The 21,929-nt window shown below is 34.0% G+C and overlaps 2 protein-coding genes across 4 annotated transcripts; both read right to left on the reverse strand.

Moving 5' to 3' along the window:
• Positions 1-608: 608 nt before the first annotated feature.
• cenpk (centromere protein K) lies at positions 609-7,411 on the reverse strand. Of its 3 annotated transcripts, none has more exons than XM_052544902.1 (10): positions 7,304-7,411; positions 6,908-7,030; positions 4,812-4,868; positions 4,617-4,680; positions 4,422-4,468; positions 4,249-4,331; positions 3,092-3,187; positions 1,342-1,477; positions 1,209-1,262; positions 609-1,023 (listed from the first exon to the last, which is right to left on the reverse strand). In XM_052544902.1, exons 1-10 carry the CDS (start codon positions 7,304-7,306, stop codon positions 862-864), a joined length of 825 nt encoding a protein of 274 aa, XP_052400862.1. In that variant the 5' UTR covers positions 7,307-7,411; the 3' UTR covers positions 609-861. The 3 variants fall into 3 exon arrangements, with proteins under 3 accessions (XP_052400862.1, XP_052400863.1, XP_052400864.1); XM_052544903.1 differs by having other exon boundaries at positions 7,204-7,407; XM_052544904.1 differs by having other exon boundaries at positions 7,143-7,407.
• Positions 7,412-10,580: 3,169 nt separating this feature from the next.
• lbx1b (ladybird homeobox 1b) lies at positions 10,581-11,971 on the reverse strand. The gene is made up of 2 exons (XM_052547201.1): positions 11,659-11,971; positions 10,581-11,278 (listed from the first exon to the last, which is right to left on the reverse strand). The coding sequence occupies exons 1-2, from the start codon at positions 11,969-11,971 to the stop codon at positions 10,803-10,805; spliced, it is 789 nt and encodes a 262-aa protein (XP_052403161.1). The 3' UTR covers positions 10,581-10,802.
• Between the last annotated feature and the right edge of the window lie 9,958 nt (positions 11,972-21,929).

Genomic DNA, 21,929 nt, shown 5'->3' on the forward strand with positions numbered 1-21,929 from the left:
GAAATGATGGTTATTAGCTTATTCTTCTTCACAAGGTGTCATTCTCTCCTATGCTGCTCAATGAAATATTGTATCCGAATAGCAAAATAAAAAGATTGCATAAATACTTCAGTTATATATATTTAAGTGCTCTTCTAAATGACCATAAGAACTAGCTGAATGTAGCACAGGCAGAAAAAATAAGTAGTTATCTCGCGCCCTCTGTTGATGGGACACTCCAAAGTCAGTCGCTGTGGTTGCCAGAAGATCTCCATGGCAAAAATACAATGACAATGTTAAAATTATGAGATGATATTTTGATGCCTGTAAATTGTACTTCCTGGCATAATATGAGAACAAATTTTGCGCTTCAAACACGAAAAAATACTTTTACTGCAGGTGCGCAGAGTCAAAGGAATAATTGAAAAAACAAAGACAATGAAACCAGTTCAGGATGAAAAAGTCTAGAAAACATTGAATTTTTTTAATGCATTATTTCACGTGTTGGGTAAGTATAGTTGTAATTTTCTATGGTGGTGAGGGTGTGGGTTTGTAAACCTTTTTTAATCCATTACCCAGATTAGCATGCAACTCATAAGCAGCACCAGAGACCATTAAAGGCCATAATGTATGTTTAGGGTTGCTTTATTGAATTCATCACTTAAAAAAAGAAATCAAGTTTTTGACATGTACATACATGTATAAAGATTAAACAAACACCAACACTTTAGAAGACAGACATGCATTCTTAGTTGTGGAGTCATAACTCAAAAATACATACATTATGAAATACCAGAATGGCCAAGTTTCATATAAAAATTTAGCAAATTTGAAAGAACAAACAGACATTTGATATTTAACTGTAGACAAACAAAACCATCTTTAGATTCCAAAGAAATTTTCCAGACGGATTTTATTGCAATCTTCTGGATGTCGTGTTGCAATACCGTTACGAAGAAGCATTTCTGTGTATGGTGGCCAGAAAGTGTCATCAGTAATCACATAAGGGTCATGGGGAGTTTCTAATGTTTTATTGGTCAATCTCTGCAATAAAAGACAAATGTGCATGATTAAATGTCTTTATAAATAGGTTTAGTAAAAAAAAACAAAGCACTTTGTATCAGGAAACTCACTTATTTTCCACTCAATTATTTGCATTTTCTTCCATATAAGATGATTAAACACAAAGTAACAGAGATATTTTATTGTGATGGGTATCTTGAACATACCTCGATAATCTCACTCAGTGAAATCAGGTTCATCTCTGCATCATATGCAGCAGCCTGAAAAATCCAAATCCAATATTCATAAGGAACAACCCACCCAAAAAAATCTAATTCTGAGGGTGAAGGAGGCACCTACTCTTTTTTTCTTTGTGCCGTTTCCTTGGGGATCAGGAAGTGGGAAGTGCTCGGCTAACATGTCGCTCAGCATTTCCATGAGACTGCTGTGATAGTCCTTCAGATTGTTAATTTTTCTCTTCATATCTTGCAAAACGCTGCAAAACAAAAATAAAATGTGGAAAAACAGCATTGGGTTAAAACTGTACTACACACTACATATCAAAAGTTTTAAATAATAATAAAAATGTATTACAATTTTAAAAATATTTATTGCCATGCATTTAGTGCTTATTTATTATATGTGCTCAATTATTAATAACTGAGATTATTATAAATGTTGAAAAGAGTTTTGTGATGCATATTTTTCAGGATTATCTGATGAATAGAAAATGCAAAAGAACAGCATTTATTTTAATTGGAAATCTTTTGTAAGAATTTCGATTATTGATCAATTTAATGCATCCTTTTTAAATCTATCCCACAGTTTCTAGAAAAAAATATCAAGAGGTGAGCTTGTGTTCAATTCTAACATGATGTTACACCAGGCTTGACATCATAAACACCAAACAGAAAGTGCCATTAATTCTTAAATTCATTAGCCGTGATTCCACTGTCGGACCAGAAGCTCCGCTGCACTTCACTAAAACACGCCCTTTACACACATCTCAGGAACAACGTCACGCAACCCCAATCATTTCACCAACAAAGAGAAGTTATCAGAAAACAAATAAGAAATAAGTCACGGGAAGTAGCATGATCACAAAACGAACATGATAAAAGCGGCCGCTTGTTTGCATGCTTTGTTCAATATTTAAATCCAAAAGCATGATGATTTACTATAATAAGTGCCTTGATAATGAATAAAAATTCATGGCGAATTAATTTGTCAAAATTGAAAATGTCTAACAGAAATAAAGCGTTATGAACATAGCCTGCTTTTTCAGTTGAGCCCGTTTGTTTATTTGAAGACACATCACATTTAGAAATAATGACCATTTCTATATTTTTATAGAAGCTCCCGAACAAAATCATTATTATTTTATTTTTATGACATAGGCAACACGGAGCTAAACTCTCAAGATGAGACTTATGACAGATAAAATGTTACAAAATAAATACACGATTGTTGTGGAGAATAAGAAGCTGAAGTCTGATTTCTTCAAGCGGTCTTATTTACCATGTTTACTATGGTAACATTAATGCAGATCGTGCATAGGCTTTTGCATCGTTTATAAATATTTCTGCCTTGTTTGGTTATTATAATCCAAATCAGATCAAGTTATTTCAAATACTTGCTGCTGACTGAAAGTGAGTTTTGAGCTCAACTTATCTTAAGTTTTTAATGCTGGTGTTATAGCTGTTAGCTTTATGAAATGATCCGCGGTGCTGCCTCTCTCCAGACGCGGAAAAACTTCCCCTTTGTTCATAACCACTTCTCTAGCCCCGGGCCAAAAAACCCTGGCCATTCGCCCCAAGGAAGCCGCGACGAGGCATGATCAAGCCCTGGAAGTTACAGTAGAAACGCGACTGGCCCTGGCACACACTAGCACACCCGCCTTTGGCCTGACTGTGGAAACGCGGCTACTGTAACCAAATTAATGAACATTCCTAAATACAATTTTCTTTCTGTATTTCACAGATAAAAATGTACAGGTTTGGAATGGCATGATGATGAGTACATAAATGATGAAGAATTTAAAATGCTTTGGGTTAACATCCTTTTAAGCAGATGTAAAAACAGATATTAACCCTGGCATAAAACTAACAACCTGTGCTCCGATTTCTCATTTTCAAGTTGCAATCTGGTGATTTTCTCACACACTGCATTCAAGGCTTCTTTCTTCTCTGCTTGCCATGTCTGCTCCCTGAAAAACATTTTCACAGTAATCACATGTAGTTTAAACATGTAGTTTATATTATACCTTTTATTTATTTATACCTGAATTTTTTTTTTTGTGTGTGTGTGTGTGTGTGATATAAATCATGTTTCAATAAGAAAACTTTAATTTAAGCATAACATCTTATGAGTTATTATCATTAGGACAATTAGGACATTTAAAGGGTTAATCGATGTGTGTTTCAAAGAAAAATATCTATATTCAAAATGTAATAATCACTTTAATGTAGCCTGCACCAACAGTTGTACAAAGAAGCAGCTCTGGGAGGATGACATATGAGGTCAACTTTTGCGCATGTGCTGGTGAGTCTCATGAAAACCAACGTTTGTTAACAGAAGCTAAGGAAGCAAAGTAGCCTGCAAGCAAAGGCTTATATAGCTTGGCTATATAGAAATATATATATAGAAATCCTCCAACATTATTCTTTACAAAACTGCATTTTGTATTTCTAATTAGTGACCGTTGCTTTGTTTTGATCTCTCCCCTGTGCTTCTGCGTTCGTCACTTCTGAGAGCCGCATGCACAAAGCCAACCTCCATACGTCAACCGCCATCATCCATTCGATACAGGAGGCCTTTGTTCACCCCCTCGAGTGAATAGGCACTTTTGATTTAACTTTTGGACTGATGCACTGCAACACCTGCTGAGTGCCATTAAACAGCTTGAAAGATCAAAGACAATTTATACTCCGAATGGATTCATATACAACAGAAGGAAGTCATATACACCAAGGATAACTTGAGGGTGACTCATTTATAGGCTAATTTTCATTTTTGGGTGAACTAACACTAAAGTAATTTTTATAATCGTGCCTTTAGTAGACATTACTCTTGTCCATCTTGAGACAAAACAAAGGCACAGATATATTTAAGATCAATCAGTGCAAGTTTCTTTCAGTTGAAACAGCTAAGACTTAGACTGGGACTAGGTTTAAGCCTTGTCTGTGAAACCGGGGGTTAAAGTTCTAACAATAATACTATATCAGTTATACCAAGAGAAGAAAAAAAAAACATTTAAATGCATTGCACCTTTTCAGAATCTTTTTCTGGGCATCCAGCTTTGCTTGTGAGCACGATAGGACCATTTTAAGTTGATTGTTGAGTCTTTGCAACTGTGAGGGAAAATGATATGAAAACTTTTAACTGCATTTACATTTTGATACACACACTGCCTATTGAGTGTTATTAAAGTGACAACTTACTTCTTCTTTACCAACCGCTAATAAGACTTCAGGACTTGTTGTCAGCACTAGCAGGAGAAAAAAAACATAAGCTGTCTTCACAAACTATGCAAATAAAATATGTAATCTTGAATACTGAATAAAAACCTATTTTATTTTATCTTGCCCCTTTCATTAAAATTGAAATGGTACATAAAACAACAGATAATAGCTTACATTTTGGCTCCATTTCTTGCCATTGCTCTAGCTCAGATGTGACTGCAATCAGGCGATTCACTGCCTGCCCACAAAAAAAATAACAAATAAAATAATTTGAGTAATTTGTGAATATTTTTGTCTGAACTGAAAAGCAATGTTAATATGCACTGCTAATGTTACAAACTCAGAAGTAGTGAAAGGAGAAAGACAAACCTCATTTGATTGATCATCATTAGCCTCTGTATCTGTCAGAATGATCTCATTTTGAAGCTGAAAGATATAATAAGTGCTTACTGTATGTTGACATGGAAATGTAATAAAAATGCCCTGGGGGTAAGCAGATAAACAAAACTTTCATTTTTGGATGAACTATCCCTTTAAGCGAGGTCCCAGTCAAATTTTAATCAATGAGGTCTTTTTAAAAGATTTTTTATTTTTGTTAAAATATCTTCATTACCTAGAGATATGATTATAGAACATTTAACCAAAACACAACAGAACATCATTTTTATTAAATTATAATTGGAAATAAAATAGAATACAATCTTCAAGATACAGTACAAACTTCACATTTAGAAATACATGTTTAGCATCTTCAATCCATATTTTATTATTACTATTTACACTAAGCGAAAACTGCATATTTTCTAAGCGATTTATGCTAAGTGCAAATAACCATATTCTATTTACACTATGTAAAAACAACAGTATTTTATATGCCATTAATGCAAACAGTAGTTAGATTGCTATTTATACTTCGTTCACATAGTGGCAGATATCAACACTATTGTATTGTAATGCTTTATAAAACAATAACATATTGAATGAAAGTTATCATATTTATTAAAATTATTAAATGGATGCTGCCCTATTGGGACAATAAATCCATCACTACACCAATCCCTAACCCTGCCAATAAACCCCCTTGAGGCACTTTATTTTCCAATTTTCGAATGTTTCCTTTTTTTTTCTTTCTTTTTTTTTTTTAATAAACACCTTTCCGATCTGATATGTGATGCGAAAAGGGAGAAGAATTAGTTCGGCAAAAGGCTGATTCGACCTTGGGTCGATCTAGTCAAAAGTTTCTAGTATTTTCAAATGATTACCTTGCAATTAATTGCATTCAAAATAAAAGTTTTTGTTTGCATACTATACCGTCTATATAAATACACACACATACAGTATTTTGAAAAATGTACACAAATTTACATGTCTATATTTTTCATATTATATTTTCATATAATTTATATTATAATATATGACAAAAAACTTTTAGCAAGATAATATATATAAATATTTTTTTGGCTGAGATTAATCACGATTAATCGTTTGACAGCACTAAAAGTTTCCACCTTGCACATTACGTCTTATGCCACTATCCTTTTATTTAGTATTATGTCTTTTGTACTTATGTTTAAAATCAGTGAAAATAGCTTAGGCCAACAAGGAGGGCTTACTGTAGAAAGACGCTTAGTTAATATCAACATTTCTTATTATTTATAATGATCAGCACTCGGGGGGCCCCTTTAAAAAATGCAGGGCCCCAAGCAATTGCCTACCTTGCCTGGCCTATTGCTATGCCTATGAATGTAAGGGTATTTAAAAAAAAAAAAATGGCACAAACATGTAGCCTATCTTTCATTATATACAATGATTCCCCCCAGATCATCAGCTTACAAAAATATTTTCTTTCAACATTTTGCTAATGCTCCCATTAAGTTTTTTTTAGGCAGAGGCGATTTGCACTAAGGGGAAATTAGTGACAGATTATATTTACACTATGTTAAAATAACAGGATTTTCTGCTATTATAACTACTTGATGCAAATGGTGTCAATTATCTCCACATCAATATTGTCTGCAAACAAGGCAAGCTATTGGCACTTAGTGTAAATATATATATATATATATATATATATTTTTTTTTTTTTTTTTTTTTTCTGGTGATACACGATTGTTAAAGGAACATTTAATTTTAGCGTTTTGGAAACATTATAGGAATGTTACTTTTAAAATGCTCTGTGAACATTCTGACACCAGTAATAACATTCACAAATAAAATGTTAAAACATGTCATGATTTGGATGATGTATAAATAACGTTTTTGCGCTAAGGTTTTGAGAACATTATTAAAGAGCAGATAACTTTGAGAACCTTGCCAGAAAACCAGCCAAGGGTCTGAGAACGGCCCGTTAGCTGGGTCTGCGCGCCTTTTGATTTACTTTATACTTTATATGATCTATGAAGAATTGTGCATTTTTATAACAGAATTTGTGTGCTTCATCTGAAAACAAGCCCATGTCACGTTACCTTCTGTAGCAGACCAAACTGCTCCTCGCACTCCTCTAACAACACTGCTTTAGCAGCAGCCTCCGAAGACTGAGAGGACTGGGCTTCCTGCTCCATTTCTCTCTGCTTTGATGGTGCTGGAGTCTACAGATGTGATAAAGCCAAACCAACAATAAGAGCCACAGAAGAGCAGAAACAGGTGAAAACTCCAGGCAGATATATACAAACTTGTATTGAAAAGATAAGTGTAACGTACAGACGATTGACGCGTTAGCCGTGCAGCTAACGTTAGCTTTTTTTAAATTACTAATACTAACCAGTTTATATGCGACAGTTTTGTAAAGTACAAAAGCTTACGTATATTTTGTGGCGATAACACAAAGTAAACCTAAATTATACTGTCACTATGCTATTTACCATCTATGGCTTTTCTTTTAACTGAACGCTACACCCGAATTTGGCACTAAACACTGCGTATGCCAAACAAAAATACCGCCAGCAACAACGTCATGACGCAATGCTGACGTCGCACGCTGTGGACGTTCAAGTGTTTTGTAACTGCGCTGCTTATGCGAAAATATAACAACTTTGTATGTTCCATTTAATCATACTTCTCGTTTGTCTCCATATTTGACATAACTTAAATTAATATTTGCCGTTAATGTTAAACGAGGCGAGAATTATGTAATAATTAAAAACAATTATGTAAATATGACATGAGTGCATGAACAGAATTTTAAAACGACACAAAATAACTAATCAATATATGACTGTTATTATTATCTCTATTAAAGATCAGTGCACAAAATTCCTTTTACAATAATAATAAAACAAATATGCTGGTTTGAGGTAAGGGCGTTCCCCAATCTTTAATTGCAAAATAATCATTGTATCAAGAAAGCACACAAATAAGCAAAAGCTACCAACATGTTGTCCACAAGAGAGCAGCAGCAGAACAGAACTTGTGCTGAGAGAGCGAGCGATCAAAGAGCATGTTCTGTAATCTTGCCTAGAAGGCTGATAGTCTTAAACAACTTTAATATGTGATATTCTGGTTCGTTTTATTTTTCATTTATGATTCAATGTAGCATGAAAGAATGCAGCATAGAATATTCCAGTTATGGGCGTTTGGTGAACGTCATTTCACCAAGTAGCCTACAACATGTTCCTGGATCAAAATCCTTGCTGATCCTGGAACAACATCAGATTTGAGGAATAACTTTTCAAGAAATATATGTTTTAGGCTTAGATTGGTTAGGTACTTTACATGTTGATGATCAGCTATTCAAACCGATAGGAATAAATTATGGGTTGGGTTAGGTTTAGGGGGATTGGTTTAACTCACTATATGTTTACGAACAATTTCTAATGTGTTCTACTTAATTTATAACAAATAGGCCAGTCTACTTTATTATTATTATTATTATTATTTTTATTATTATTATTATTATTATTATTATTATTATTATTATTATTATTATTATAATGTCATGAACTTTTCATACAATTTAAATTATTTAAATTATTTTTCTTTAATAAGATTTTGTGATGGAAATGACAATGATGAAAACTTTCTCTTTTTTTTTAATTTTTGCCTTTTTTTATTTTGCCTTGTCACTGATGATAGAATTTTATATATTCGATATTGGAAATACATAAGAAATGAGGAAAAAAATCTGTCCACAAGTAATGTTTCGTTTCTTTCTTTCTTTCTTTCTTTCTTTCTTTCTTATTTATTTTATTTTATTTTTTCAAGTGCATACTTCAAGGATACACTATTTCTGGGATAATAATAATAATAATAATAATAATAATAATAACAGTTTAAAAAATAAGAAAATTTGTAATTTTTCAAACAATAAATATTCCAATGTTTTTATTTTTAACAAAAAAATAAAAATTTCCTAATGATGCTAAATCCTTAGCATTATAAATTCAATATAAATATTTTTTGTCCATTTAAAATGAAATTATAAAATTGTGACCATTAATATTTGCTTATAGGCACAAAACAGCTAGCCATATATTACCTTGCCTTTACACTTGATCTTCCTCTTTACAAAACAACTAACATGTCACTCCAGTTAGCGTTCAAAATGTTGGTCCACTGTTGTTCCTTTTCTACACGACACACATCTGCTACTGACAGCACACTCAATGCGTCTTGTTTTTTAATGCTTACACGCTCTTTAGCACATTATCCCGTTTTTGGCGTTATTAATCTCTTCAAAGTCGAATAGGCTTAAGGTAAGGAGGCAGAAGAATCAAACATTATATACAAAAGACCCCCTTTTTAGCAGAGCTAACATGAGGGGCCTGGTTTAAACGCTTAACGAGTGCCCTTCTGAACATGAAACTCCAACAAAATGCGGACGTATTCTTTAACTAAAAAGAACCCCCCACACAAGTCTAACAAATCATTTAAAATCACCAAAAGGTGGACTAAAGTCGGTGCCTCACAAAAAGAGTGAGTTTCATTGTAATTCATTGACTTGTTCAAAACGCCAAGAAGAAAAGCGCGGACATTCATGGGTACAGATGCTTTCTCGAGGAGACTCCGATGTATGGCCTTTGTTCGCTCTGCGTTAAACTGTTTAAAAGAGGGTTAACGCAATCCATCAAATCGTCTGAAATTGTGTGAAAATTTCAGAAACCATATGGCCTCCAAACGTTCGCGTCTTTTTTATGTGGCTGGACACACTTGTTTCAGTATGGTGAACCGCAGGAGTCCAGCCATGCGCCATTGTCGCTTGTCACATCAGGGTGGATGGCTCATTTGTCCTCAGCTTTCATGCTTTACGCTGGAAATTACAGCTTCACCCGTGAACAAAAAGGGTTATATAGCCCTGGAGAAACTGGACCAAAACTTGGTGGTTTTGTGTCTTTCTTCTCCGTTTTCTCCCTAGCGCCCCAGATTTGTGTTTCTCACATAAATTTCGCCCAGAATGGAAAACACACGTTGTCGGGTCAAAAGCCAAGTCACGCTATTGCAAAGTGAAAACGAGAGAGGATTATGCCAAAGGCTCTCTGTTTTAAAAAACAATAGCGTAAAAGGTGCAAGAATGTTTTTCTTCCTTCCTTTCTTTTTTTTTTTTTTTTTTTTTTGAGCAACGAGAACAAGGCAGATAGCAATTACAAAAAAGCATGAAGCTCTTGGCTGTCGAGCACAAGTTCGTTAGCTGTTTTGTCAATTAATGTTTACATGAAAGTTATCTAATATATGAAAAAAATCATATATTTTATATATATATATATATATATATATATATATATATATATATATATATATATATATATATATATATATATATATATATATATATATATATATATTGTTTTTTTTTTTATAGGGCTATGGGTAAAAATATAGTTCAAAAATTGATGCAGTAACCTTGCCTGTATTGCTAAATCACTAACAATTTAGGCAAAATAATAAACAAAACACACGGCATATAGCATCATCTTTGTAAAAGGTAAAAATGTTTTTATTTTCAAACGCAATACATTAAACGGCCCATTGGGTAGCTACTGGTACAATGGCCTAATTTTGGAAGGCACTACATTGCAGGTAGCCTAAACTGTACAAAAACTTTACAAAAAGCAGTCACTGTCGATTGTGTATAGACTACGCAATAAATACACATGTACAAATATATATTTTTTTATCTTTAAGAGGTTGTATTGCTCTGTTTGTTGCCCTGATTCGTGAAATATTATCTTATTACACTCATAAAAGCCATTACATACAATATATTATATATAAAAACTTAAGCTGCTAGTCCACACTGCATAAATAAGAGTTAGACTTGCATAGTCTTGCTATAAATTAAACTAATTCAGTTTCAGAAAACACTACATGTGCATGCGTCTTACAATATAAATGTACAAAAGTTAAAATCAATATGCAGTGGATCGATCAGACATCGACGTCTATTTCCACGTCCTCGGAGTAGTCTTGACTTGTGTGGTCTGAGAGAGACGACATGGGGCACAGACATAATTTGTGCGCACTCTTGTACTCGTGACCCAGCCGTGGCGAGCACTCAGACCCAGGATGCCCCGTGGCTCCAACCGCACTCCTCTCCAGATCGGCCAATTTAGCGATTTTATCCAGAGGCAGTATGGCTGTGGATCTGACCGACTCCACGTCCGCTTTCCTCTCCTCCAACTCACGCTTTAGTTTCGCACGTCGATTCTGGAACCAGGTTATGACCTGCGCATTTGTCAGCCCCAGCTGATGGGCAACTTCGTCTCTGTCTGCGGGTGACAAGTATTTCTGATGGAGAAATCTTTTTTCTAGTTCATATAACTGGTGATTAGTGAAGGCCGTCCTAGATTTTCGGTGCTTTTTGGGACTGTCCCTTTGACCAAATAGAGTCAACCCATCCCTTCCTGTGGATAAAAGAAAGTGATGCAAATTTAGGTGACATCGACAGTTTATGTCGTGATTAAAGTAGTACCAGAGAACAACTTACTAGACTATTATTAATAATAATAAATAACAATAGGCTAACTAAAAAAACGATTTACTTTATATAACAATTTTAACTTTAACAATGTTTCATTTTTTGTATTGAAACGTGGATATGGCATGCTATAAAGAACCTTTCACATCCATTGATTCTTTCATTTAGGCAAATATTCTTTACAGTGGCAATGGTTCTTTCCTTTAGGGAACCAAACTTGATTATTCTTTGGCACTGCTGTAAAAACACTTTTTTTTTTCAATCTAAAACTTAATTTACATACCCTAAACAGTTTTTTTTTCTTACCTTCTGCTGCTTGGAGTACACCTAATTCGAGACCTTTGAACGTTTTGCTGGCCATCTCGTGAAGAGCGCATAGAGGCGATGTTTGAGTGATGAGAGTCTGCCGTGATACAGTGATGCTCTTCCGGGGTCTCTCTGATGCTGGAAGCCGGTAAATCCTGACAGTTCGTTTGACAGTCGGTCTGCTGAGGATGTCTGCGATGCTGAAGGGGGTTAAGGCCTTGTCTGAACTCGCGGGTGGTTGAAGGTGGTCCAGAGGGTTCAGCCCATGGCTCTCCATAGCCTCACAGACTTTGACAACTTTGGTGGTCGTCATCCAAGCCGTTGCAAAGCTGCTTTGGTTATAATATGTGTGTACAAATTTAGCGAGACTTTTAATTACAGTAGCCTATATAATGTTGGTTTAAAAATCTACCGCTTTCTATCCCGTTTTCCAGAAGTCTTTGGCACACGAGTAATAGCCTATAGCTGTCCAGCAACAATGGGTTTCTCACATCACTAGCCAACAGCGAATGAACAGATAGAGCAGCCCTTTACAGCTCTACAGTTCTGTTCAGGATTCTGGAGACTGAGGACTACTTAGTGCATGACGAAAGGCGGAGTCGTGTGAAGTGATGGAGGTGTTTGTTGTTTTCCTGCACAATAAACAAACAGTCCTGAACGACGGCTGATAGGTTCATTCTCAGTTCTGTTTTGTTGAAAAGTTCTTTAGATGTGAATATACTAAAAATAGAGAGATATTTTAATCAATAAACTTTTGTAATGTCTACACGATTTCATTGTTTTCATAGCATAATTTAATTAAAATAGCCTATATATGCTACTTTCTTAAGGAGCAGCCGTGTTATGAAGTGAATTTTTGTTCTCAGCCATCAGAAGAATCGACATTTTGAGAATCGACATTTGTTAAAGATTACAAAAGTTGTCTATTTGTACGATATAATAACTTCCCAAACAGCACGTAATTGTTTCGTTATTAAGTCAAAATAAAGCGCACCAATACAAAGCTGAAAGCTTTCAAGTCAATATGCTGCCAAATTGCTACTGAAATTGCAATGCAATCTTGTCAAGGAAACTAAAGTAATTAAAAATTCTGAATGTAATCATTATAATAGCCTAATAATAATAATGGTAAATAAATGGTAACCAAAAGTTAATAAAAAGTTATACTAAAAATTAATTTAACAAAAAATACACTAAAAAAGTGGTGGCCAGGTCTTAAAGAGCTATTTCTACTTGACTTAACACATAAAAAAATTATTTTGTTGTTACAAATGAATGTTATTAGGATGATATATCAGATATATTAACCCTTAAATGCTTACCTCGGGTAAGCGACCCTGGACATCATTCACTACCCTGTACCTCCTTCATTTTTTAAAGTTAGACATCAACTTTCTTAGTTTCCTCAATCTATTCATTATAATATATATATATATATATATATATATATATATATATATATATATATATATATATATATATATATATATATATATATATATATTTATATATGTGTGTGTGTGTGTGTGTGTGTGTATATATACATAAGAAAGCCTGTTCTCCGATTATTTATATATATATATATTTGTAAATGTATAGGGTCGCTGAAGACCAAAGGTGAAAATGTAGCGTATATTTTACATATCTGATTACTCAATATGTGCAATGCTGAATATGTGCAATCTTTATTCCTCGAGGCAGCACTGTTTGACACAATGATTACATGATTTTTCACTCATAATTACCTCAGAAAATAAAAGAATATCATCAGCAAAAATGTTTCAAAAACTGTTTGAATGGCTTTACTGCACAACAATTACTGTACGCAATGAAATATAAATGCTTTATTTTATTCTTATGTAATTGTTTAATATATAAATTGATGCTCAACGCAGAGATTCATAGAAGTGCTCCAATATAAAGGCAACACAAAAGAAGAAAAGTCTAGAGGTGCACTCTACACCATGCACTTATATTGCAGTAACATGCAGTGTGTGAATGCACACAGACTGGAGCAGATTTGGAAGGAAGGAAGAAAGGAAGAAGAAAAAGATTTTGATGAGAGTGTGGAGTGAATTTTTATGTAGCTTGTTATCTACATACAGTATTAAGATTTTTATTTTGTCATATCTTCTTGTGAAATCTTGAAACATGCAGCCCAACTCATGCTTCCTCTATTAAAAGTGAGATTTTAAAAAGCACAAACTTTAAATGTGACAGTATATTTGTCTATTTAATTCTCAGAATACCTGTGTCATACCCACAACTGTATAATGACATGGGTATGACAGGTATTACAAGGAGAGGGTACAATTTTCAAAATGCTTATAAAAAATACAGAATGAGGTTTTTTTTGAGAAAGTAAAAATGCACAAAGTTTCCTGTGAGGGTTAGGGTTAGGTGTGGGGTTGGTGTAGGGCCATAAAATATACAGTTTGTACAATATAAAATCCATTACGCCTATGGGATGACCCAACTTTTCACAAAAACAAATATTATACACATTTACTGATAATCTATTATCTTATAAATAAGGTCCAGTTGTTGTTTCACACAATTATTTATTAAAATGAGTTTTTAAAGTTATTTTATCTTATAGTTTCCTTTTGTTCTTCTAAACAAAACCGTTCGTGAAAAGTACAAAGTACAAACAATTTCCTGAGCTTCGGTCGTCTGTCCTGAGGATTACAAGCATCAGTCTGCCACCTTCTGGAGACACGAAGAACGTAACGTTGTTGCCAATTGTCCATGATGCTTCTCAAACTGACATATATAATTGTAAGCATGTGTGTGTGTGTGTGTGTTTGTGTACATGACTAATGAGAGATTTGGCTTAATGACAGGTCAAAGTGTAAAGCCTAAAGTGTTTAATTAACCCAAAATGAAGATTGTGATAGTGCAGCCCAGTGAGACGTGTGTGTGTGTGTGTGCAGGTTTGAGTGATATACAATAAAGAAAACTTGGTGTACACAGTAAAAATTAAAATAATAATAATAAATAAATAAATATTCTTTGGAAGGAATTTGAACGATTATGTTTTACAAGAAAATACTATTTCATTGTATCTATAGAAACCTCTCTTTCCCTATCTTCATATTTATGCAGACAATTATTATTATTTTAATTTTTTTTGCAACTTTTCAAAATGTCAAATTTATTTCAATATGTTACTTGCTGTTTCTTTGAAATTACTGGAGATATGTATTAGTAATTAGTATTAGTTTCAAAGAAAATGGGGTCTACAGACAATTTTCACTTAGAAAATGAGGTTTTATGAACAAAGTTCCGGAGGAGCACGATCAGATAATCATTCAGTTTGGCACAGGTGCATCTCGTTTAGCTAACCATCTTAACTAGCATAACAAGTGTATATATATATATGTATATATATATATATATATATATATATATATATATATATATATATATATATATATATATATATATATATGTAGCCTTCCTACCTCCTGTCCTACAACACTTTTCCGGCATCCCTCCTCCGCCCCAAGTCCTCACTTCTACTCTATTTTTATCCCGTTTTTTCATATTCGTGATCTCAAAATTTTGTCACGCACAGAGACCTTGCACACAGATGCGTATAAATGAATGTGTTAAAAAAAAAGCAAAACAATACAAAATGTCGTCTTCAAATAGTAGGATTTTTTGTCCTCTCTCTTCTTAAAAAGAGAAAAAGAAAAAGGAATTATTGGGTCCAGAGATGAAGAAGAGTTCACACCTCCTTATCAAGGAGCTGCGGGATTATCCAGACCGATTCAAAGTTTACTTTAGAATGTCAGTGGCTCAGTTTGATGTTTTGCTAGTGATTCTGGAGCCACATATTAAAAAGATCACCAATTTCCAGGAATCAATTGATCCTGAACAGAGACTGGCAGTATGTCTAAGGTATAGACACACACATGCACACACACACACACACACACACACACACACACACACACGCGATTTACATGGACTTGGTGTGCTATAACTATAGCTGTGATATAATAATATTTGTAGTATTTTTGATACAATAATATTTGTATATATAATTCAATTCAATTCAAGTTTATTTGTATAGAGCTTTTTACAATACAAATCCTTAAAAAGCACCTTTGCTTTACAGAAGAATTAAGTGTCCAAAATATTTAGTAGTAGCTTATAAGAGGTGACTGTCAGTTTATGTGCATATGACAGGAATTTTCAGAAAAATTAAGACAAGATGTAGTCAACCAGACGATGAACATTATTAACAGCAATTATTATATGATGCAGTCACACTTGTAATATTTGTTATAGTTCTGTATGTTGTTTCAAGGTTAGCATCATCTGTGGTCCTCTGAGGGTCAGCATCATCTCTTCTCAGGTGTTCTGGATCCAGACCGGAGCTTGTGTAAAGCCTAGTTACCACGGGATGTAAATCCCGTGGCAAAACAGAGACATAATTAGCGTAGCTGCTGTTCCAACAAAGTAAAATTAATTAGTTTAACCAAAGATAAAGAGTAAGAATGCACATTTTATCAGATGCAACTACACTCACAATTTAAGAGATGCTTTATTCGAATGCTTGGCGAAAGAGATGTGTTTTTAATCTAGATTTAAATAGAGAGAGAGAGAGTGTGTGTCGGAACCCCAAACATTATTAGGAAGGCTTTTCCAGAGTTTGGGAGCCAAATGTGAAAAGGTTCTACCTCCTTTAGTGGACTTTGCTATGCTAGGAATTACCAAAAGCGTTTTGAGACCTTAAAGAGCGTGATGGATTGTAACAAAAACTAATAAGGGAAAAAGGTCCTTTTCATTTGAAATTGCTCATAATAGATGATCTTAATACAAATATCACTTATATCTGTGTCAGTGTCTGTCAGTAACATGATAGGTAGAATATTGAATCTGAGCAGAACATATTGTGTCACTAGGATGTCATGTGGTCTTGTTGTCAGATCAGTGACTGAACCCAGCTTTACGGATCACAGAGAGACAGAGGGAGGGCTGTGGGGATCTGCTTTGAGCCTTTAACATCAATTACACTCAGTTTGATGAATGGGATAGCGTTAGAGAAAAGGAATGATCAGCTGCTCTTTGTATGTGTCGGAGTGAGTGTGTCTTTGTTTTCATTTGTGAAGTCACTTAGCAGCGTTGAGCTTGGGGTTTGTGTGTGTATACTGTACAAGAGGAGTATCCCCCCCCCCCCCCCCCCCCGTAGCAGTTTGGTCCAAAATGCTCCCACATTGAGCATGTCAGATACTCATCAATCAGAAGGGTTAGTAAAAGCCATTTAGGCAGTTTAAAGAGCCAGCCAATCACACAAGAGTGGGGTCATTAGCATACTCAATTGCCCTCATTTATGCCAGGGAGGTCTGGCTGCATTGTTGTCAGGGTCTGTGAAGTGCTTTAACTTACTAAGACTGGTATGAAAGGATGGTGTGAATTAACAATATTTGCAAAAAGAAAAAGCAATAAAAAAGCAACTTTAATTCTGTCATCAATCCAGATAGCTTTTATCACTTTTATCAGTTTTTTTCCCTTTTCCATGCTCTTTTTCTCCTTATCAGCCCTCTGTCTATTTGATCTTATTCTGTAATTGTTATTATTTATTTACCTAATTTTCTCTTTATAAAAATTCTCAAATTAGGTTAAAGGGTTAGTTCATCCAAAAATGAAAATTTATTAATTAATGTAATTAATAACTCACCCTCATGTTGTTCCAAACCCGTAAGACCTCCGTTTATCTTCAGAACACAGTTTAAGATATTTTAGATTTAGAGAGAGCTCTCAGTCCCTCCATTAAAAAATGTATACTGTCCATGTCCAGAAAGGTAAGAAAAACATCATCAAAGTAGTCCATGTGACATCAGAGGAATTTGCTGAAGCATCGGAAAAAAAATTTTTGTCCAAAAATAACAAATATGACGACTTTATTCAGCATTGTCTTCCCCTCCGGGACTGTTGTAAATCTTGACGTATGACGTCAACAGCACCATGAACGCGCTCACAACAGTCCCGGAAGAGAAGACAATGCTGAATAAAGTCGTCATTTTTGTTATTTTTTGGACCAAAATGTATTTTCGATCATTATTATTATTAAACACTCTCTACATAATCCAGCCAACAAACACAAAAACAAATCACAAGTCATTGTTAATTTTATATAAATCAAAGAAATCTAATATTTATTTTTTTTTTATTTTATTTTTTTTATGGAAAAGTCTGCATATATGGACCCCTTGCTTTCCATATAACTTCTACTGCAGTATTTCCATGGACACGTGGTGTAACAGCCTGGTGTTTGTGGTGGATTGGCTCTACATGAACAGAATAAAAGCATTCTTAAACATCTACTGTAATCACTAATGTAACAAACTGACAAATCCACCCACTCTGTATATCTCTGCTCTATACACCTGCTTCCTGACTATAGCTGAGCCGCCGACTTCTCCTCCTCTTCACTCCAAACCACACGCTTTTCCACCCAAATGAGACAGTGATGAATCCAAGGGGTTTTGTTGTCTTGTTTTTATGAACTAGGCCTAAACTAAATACCCAGTAACTCTATTCTCCCCATACAGCTTTTCTGCCTGCTTGATCTATTGTCCTTAAAGAGAATAGAGCCACAAAGAGAAGCTACACATTAACACAGGCCCTTGTGCTGCTATTGAGTTTAGCAGAGCACAGCTGTCTCACAGGACACTTAAAATGTTATTGTTTCATAAGTTTGACTCTGAAAACTAAGGGGTTTGATTAGATGTTACTTAATGGAAATATGTCTTAAACACCCAAAAATATTTAAGTATGTTTTAAGATTCTAGACAGCCTACAAACAGAGTTTAACTTTTTCTAAGCAACCCCACCCTACCCCACACTGCCCCATCACAAAAAAATGAAATAAATAATAATAATAAAAAACCGTAAAAAAATGCTGCTTTTGACACAGTAGACGGATCTTGCCTAGCATCAAGGGGTGTAGCCTTGGTCTGAATCTTTATAGATTTGGTTTTGACTGCTACTCTACTGATTAAATGTACTGTAATAAAAAGTCCAGAATTTTAACAGAATTTAGAATTAATTTAATATTTTATGACAACAAGCATTTCCAGCAGCCAGTCACGCTTAGTTTCTCTGTATGACTGAACATCAAATATTAAAATACATGAATTACAATTATTTTGATGTCTTTCATTATTTTATTTTTTAGCAAAGGCAGCACATTGCCTACACATCTGTGTAAATCAGCAGTGCTTTAAAGTTCCCAGTAAAATAAATATGCTTATTGGCTTAAAAGACAATTACATATCCTTTGTTAAACCAAGAGCCTAGTTAAGTCAGTGCAGTCTAATTAAGGAGATAAGAAGAGAGACAGCATGATTTATCAAAGACAAATGAATAAATAACCACCGGACTCAGCACTGCAGAGCAGCCATTATCAGCCAACAGGAGTTTAAAATGCTTAATGGACTGTGATTAAGAACTCATTTAGCATGAGGCCATGGAGATACTATCCCATATATGTGTGTTTTATGAATGTTTCCTGTGTCAACAGCAATTGGTAAAGTTCACTGTATCAGTTATATATAGATATTCATGGATAGTTCCCACATTTTCTCACCAATGATGTTTCAAACCTGTAGAAAATACTTTTAAAAATATATATTTTATTGCCCTCTGACCCGAAAGAGGATAAGTGGATGAATAGGCCTAATTAATTAGCTTTCACTGTTTGGACAAAACAGTTCAAACCATCTTCTAAATAAATTAATATTGGTTTGGATCGACATGAGGTAGGGTAAATTATTATAGTTTTAATTTTGGTTGAACTTTGGGTGATGCATTGGCCATCTAATGATTGTCCAGCAGGGGTCAGTTGGAGCTACATTTATATGAAGTTGCTGCTTTTGCATGATAGTATTGACATAGCACCTTCTACAGCTTAAACACAACAAGATTTCAGCTGATCTTCAACAGAAACCCACAATCAAAAACGTGCTAAAGTCATAAATGTTTGTCAGCCGCTATAACAGTAAGTGTCAAAATGTAAATAGGAATATACACCAAATGCATTTAGATAGCAATGATGGGTATAGTTTTCTCTCAATGTAAATAAACAATGCATGAATATTTATATGCCACTAACAGTACAAATTAATCACTTCATTTGTGCACATTGAACTATGAAATATATTTCTGTGTATGGAAAACAGACAAAGTCTGTTCTTTCACACAGTCTCAGATCTGATAAATATACAGCATAGACAGAAAGAGACCATTAAGAAAGAAACGGTTAAATGTAATATATGTAATAAAGTCAGAGGCTATATGTAATAAAGTCAGAGGTTCTTGAATGAACATGAATAAAAGTATGTAAATGAAAGTTTGTAAATTTGGAGCAATAGTACAGCCTGCTGACAAACTTGTACTTGGCCACTCAGCTTGAACATCTATACACATGTATGTGTGTGTGTGTGTGTGTGTGTGTGTGTGTGTGTGTGTGTGTGTGTGGGTCAAAAATTACCAATTTATCGTTTATGCATTAGGATATAAAGTAAAGATCCTAACGTAAATATATCAAAACTTAATTTTGTATTAGTAATATGCATTGCTAAGCATTTTATTAATTATTAAAAATTTGCAAACCTTTTTAATTTTTAAAGAACAGATCTTTTTGATCCCTCAGATTAAATATAAAAAATGTATATATATATATATATATATATATATATATATATACCGCGTGCATAATTATCAGGCACGTTTATATATTTTGATGATATTTTTTTATTTTTTATATATATATATATATATATATACCGCGTGCATAATTATCAGGCACGTTTATATATTTTGATGATGTTTTTTTTTTTTTTCCCAAGCACATTTTATAAATTTTAAACCACATCAATCTTAATAACTTATTGATCCTATTGATCTTACATTTAATAATTTATAAGTTATAAATCATTGTCCATGAAAGCCTGGAAGTGCTTTCTGATATTTAGGTGTGCAGAATTATTAGGCATGTTTTCTTTTACTGATAAAATGAGCAAAAAAGAAAAAAAGAAAAGAGATTTAACTCAGACTGAGTCAAAAATTATTAAATCCCCATGAGAAATCTAGAAAACTAATGCAATACAGAAATTTCAAAGCGAAGACATGACCATTGGACAGCGGGGTCAGAAAAAAACAGGTTGAGAAGAAAAGAAAAACATGTTAACTGCAAAAGAATTAAGAATTAATGTGAATAATTAGGTGTAAAACCATCAAGAACCATTTAGTCTCCAGAGCTAACATTTTCCAGAACTGCAACTTTCCAGGAGTCTCCAGAATTACAAGGTGTCAGGTTCTCAGAGACTTTGCTTGGGAAAAAAAAATATATGAAAAAATAATAAGAATAAAATTTACCCTCACTCAATAAGAATAGCATGCTGAAGTGTTGTGAGATACATGAAGAAATGTTTTAATGCTTTATGGACAGATAAGCTTTGAATGACTCTTGAAGGACAAGTAACACATCCGCACTGTTTGAAGAATTTAGCAGTACGTTTTAGGAACTCCTTTTAAGTAAATCTCATATTCTGAAAAGTTTTGCAAGATTGACTAAAAATTAGGTAAAATGTGCTTGGAAAAATCTATTTGCCTATTAATTATGCATGCAGTGTGTACACACACACACACACACATATATATATATATATATATATTTATGTATGTATATAGGCATAACACTAACCAACAAATTCCTGACCCCTGGACGTAACACCTGGGGAATCACAGACTACCTCTGAGTGCCTACATGAACACTGTACGTGATTCCAAACATTTGATTTGGGAATTGCCACAGACACTGGTTGTAAACCTTCAATATCATTGAAATTTACAGTGTCATAAATGTACATGTTCCATGCAATGCAGGCTATTGAAATTGTGTTGGAACTAAACACTTAAAGGCATAGTGAGTAGTGTAGTTAATTCCTCCACGTGTTCATACCCGATGCAGTCTAACATTTCACTTTACCATTTAGTTTTGCAGATACTTATGAATGAGTGACGAGTGTAGAGTAGAAAATAGTGAATAACCTCCTATGTGAGACAATAATTGATTCTTCACAAAAAATTGTCCGATGTTATGGACTACATGCTGAGAGGCATATGATCACGAGAACATACTCAGAAAGCACATGCAGATAAGACGGATGCCAGGTCTGTCAGCAGACATTACTCTCTGATCTAGAATCAACTTTTCAGAATTATACATTATTTACTTTTTTCACACATCAATCTGC

Source organism: Carassius gibelio, chromosome B1 (genome assembly GCF_023724105.1).
Source record: "Carassius gibelio isolate Cgi1373 ecotype wild population from Czech Republic chromosome B1, carGib1.2-hapl.c, whole genome shotgun sequence".
Classification (NCBI taxonomy): domain Eukaryota; kingdom Metazoa; phylum Chordata; class Actinopteri; order Cypriniformes; family Cyprinidae; genus Carassius; species Carassius gibelio.

What these genes read in the sequence shown, in the direction of transcription:
- cenpk (XM_052544902.1), bottom strand. An exon ending in CAGAAAAAGATTCTGAAAAG is followed by an intron (nt 3,188 to 4,248) that starts GTGCAATGCATT and finishes AATGTTTTTCAG; the next exon opens with GGAGCAGACATGGCAAGCAG. An exon ending in CACTGAGTGAGATTATCGAG is followed by an intron (nt 1,024 to 1,208) that starts GTATGTTCAAGA and finishes CTTTTATTGCAG; the next exon opens with AGATTGACCAATAAAACATT.
- lbx1b (XM_052547201.1), bottom strand. Translation starts at nt 11,971, where the DNA reads ATGACGACCACCAAAGTTGTCAAAGTCTGTGAGGCTATGGAGAGCCAT. An exon ending in TGTACTCCAAGCAGCAGAAG is followed by an intron (nt 11,279 to 11,658) that starts GTAAGAAAAAAA and finishes TTTTATCCACAG; the next exon opens with GAAGGGATGGGTTGACTCTA.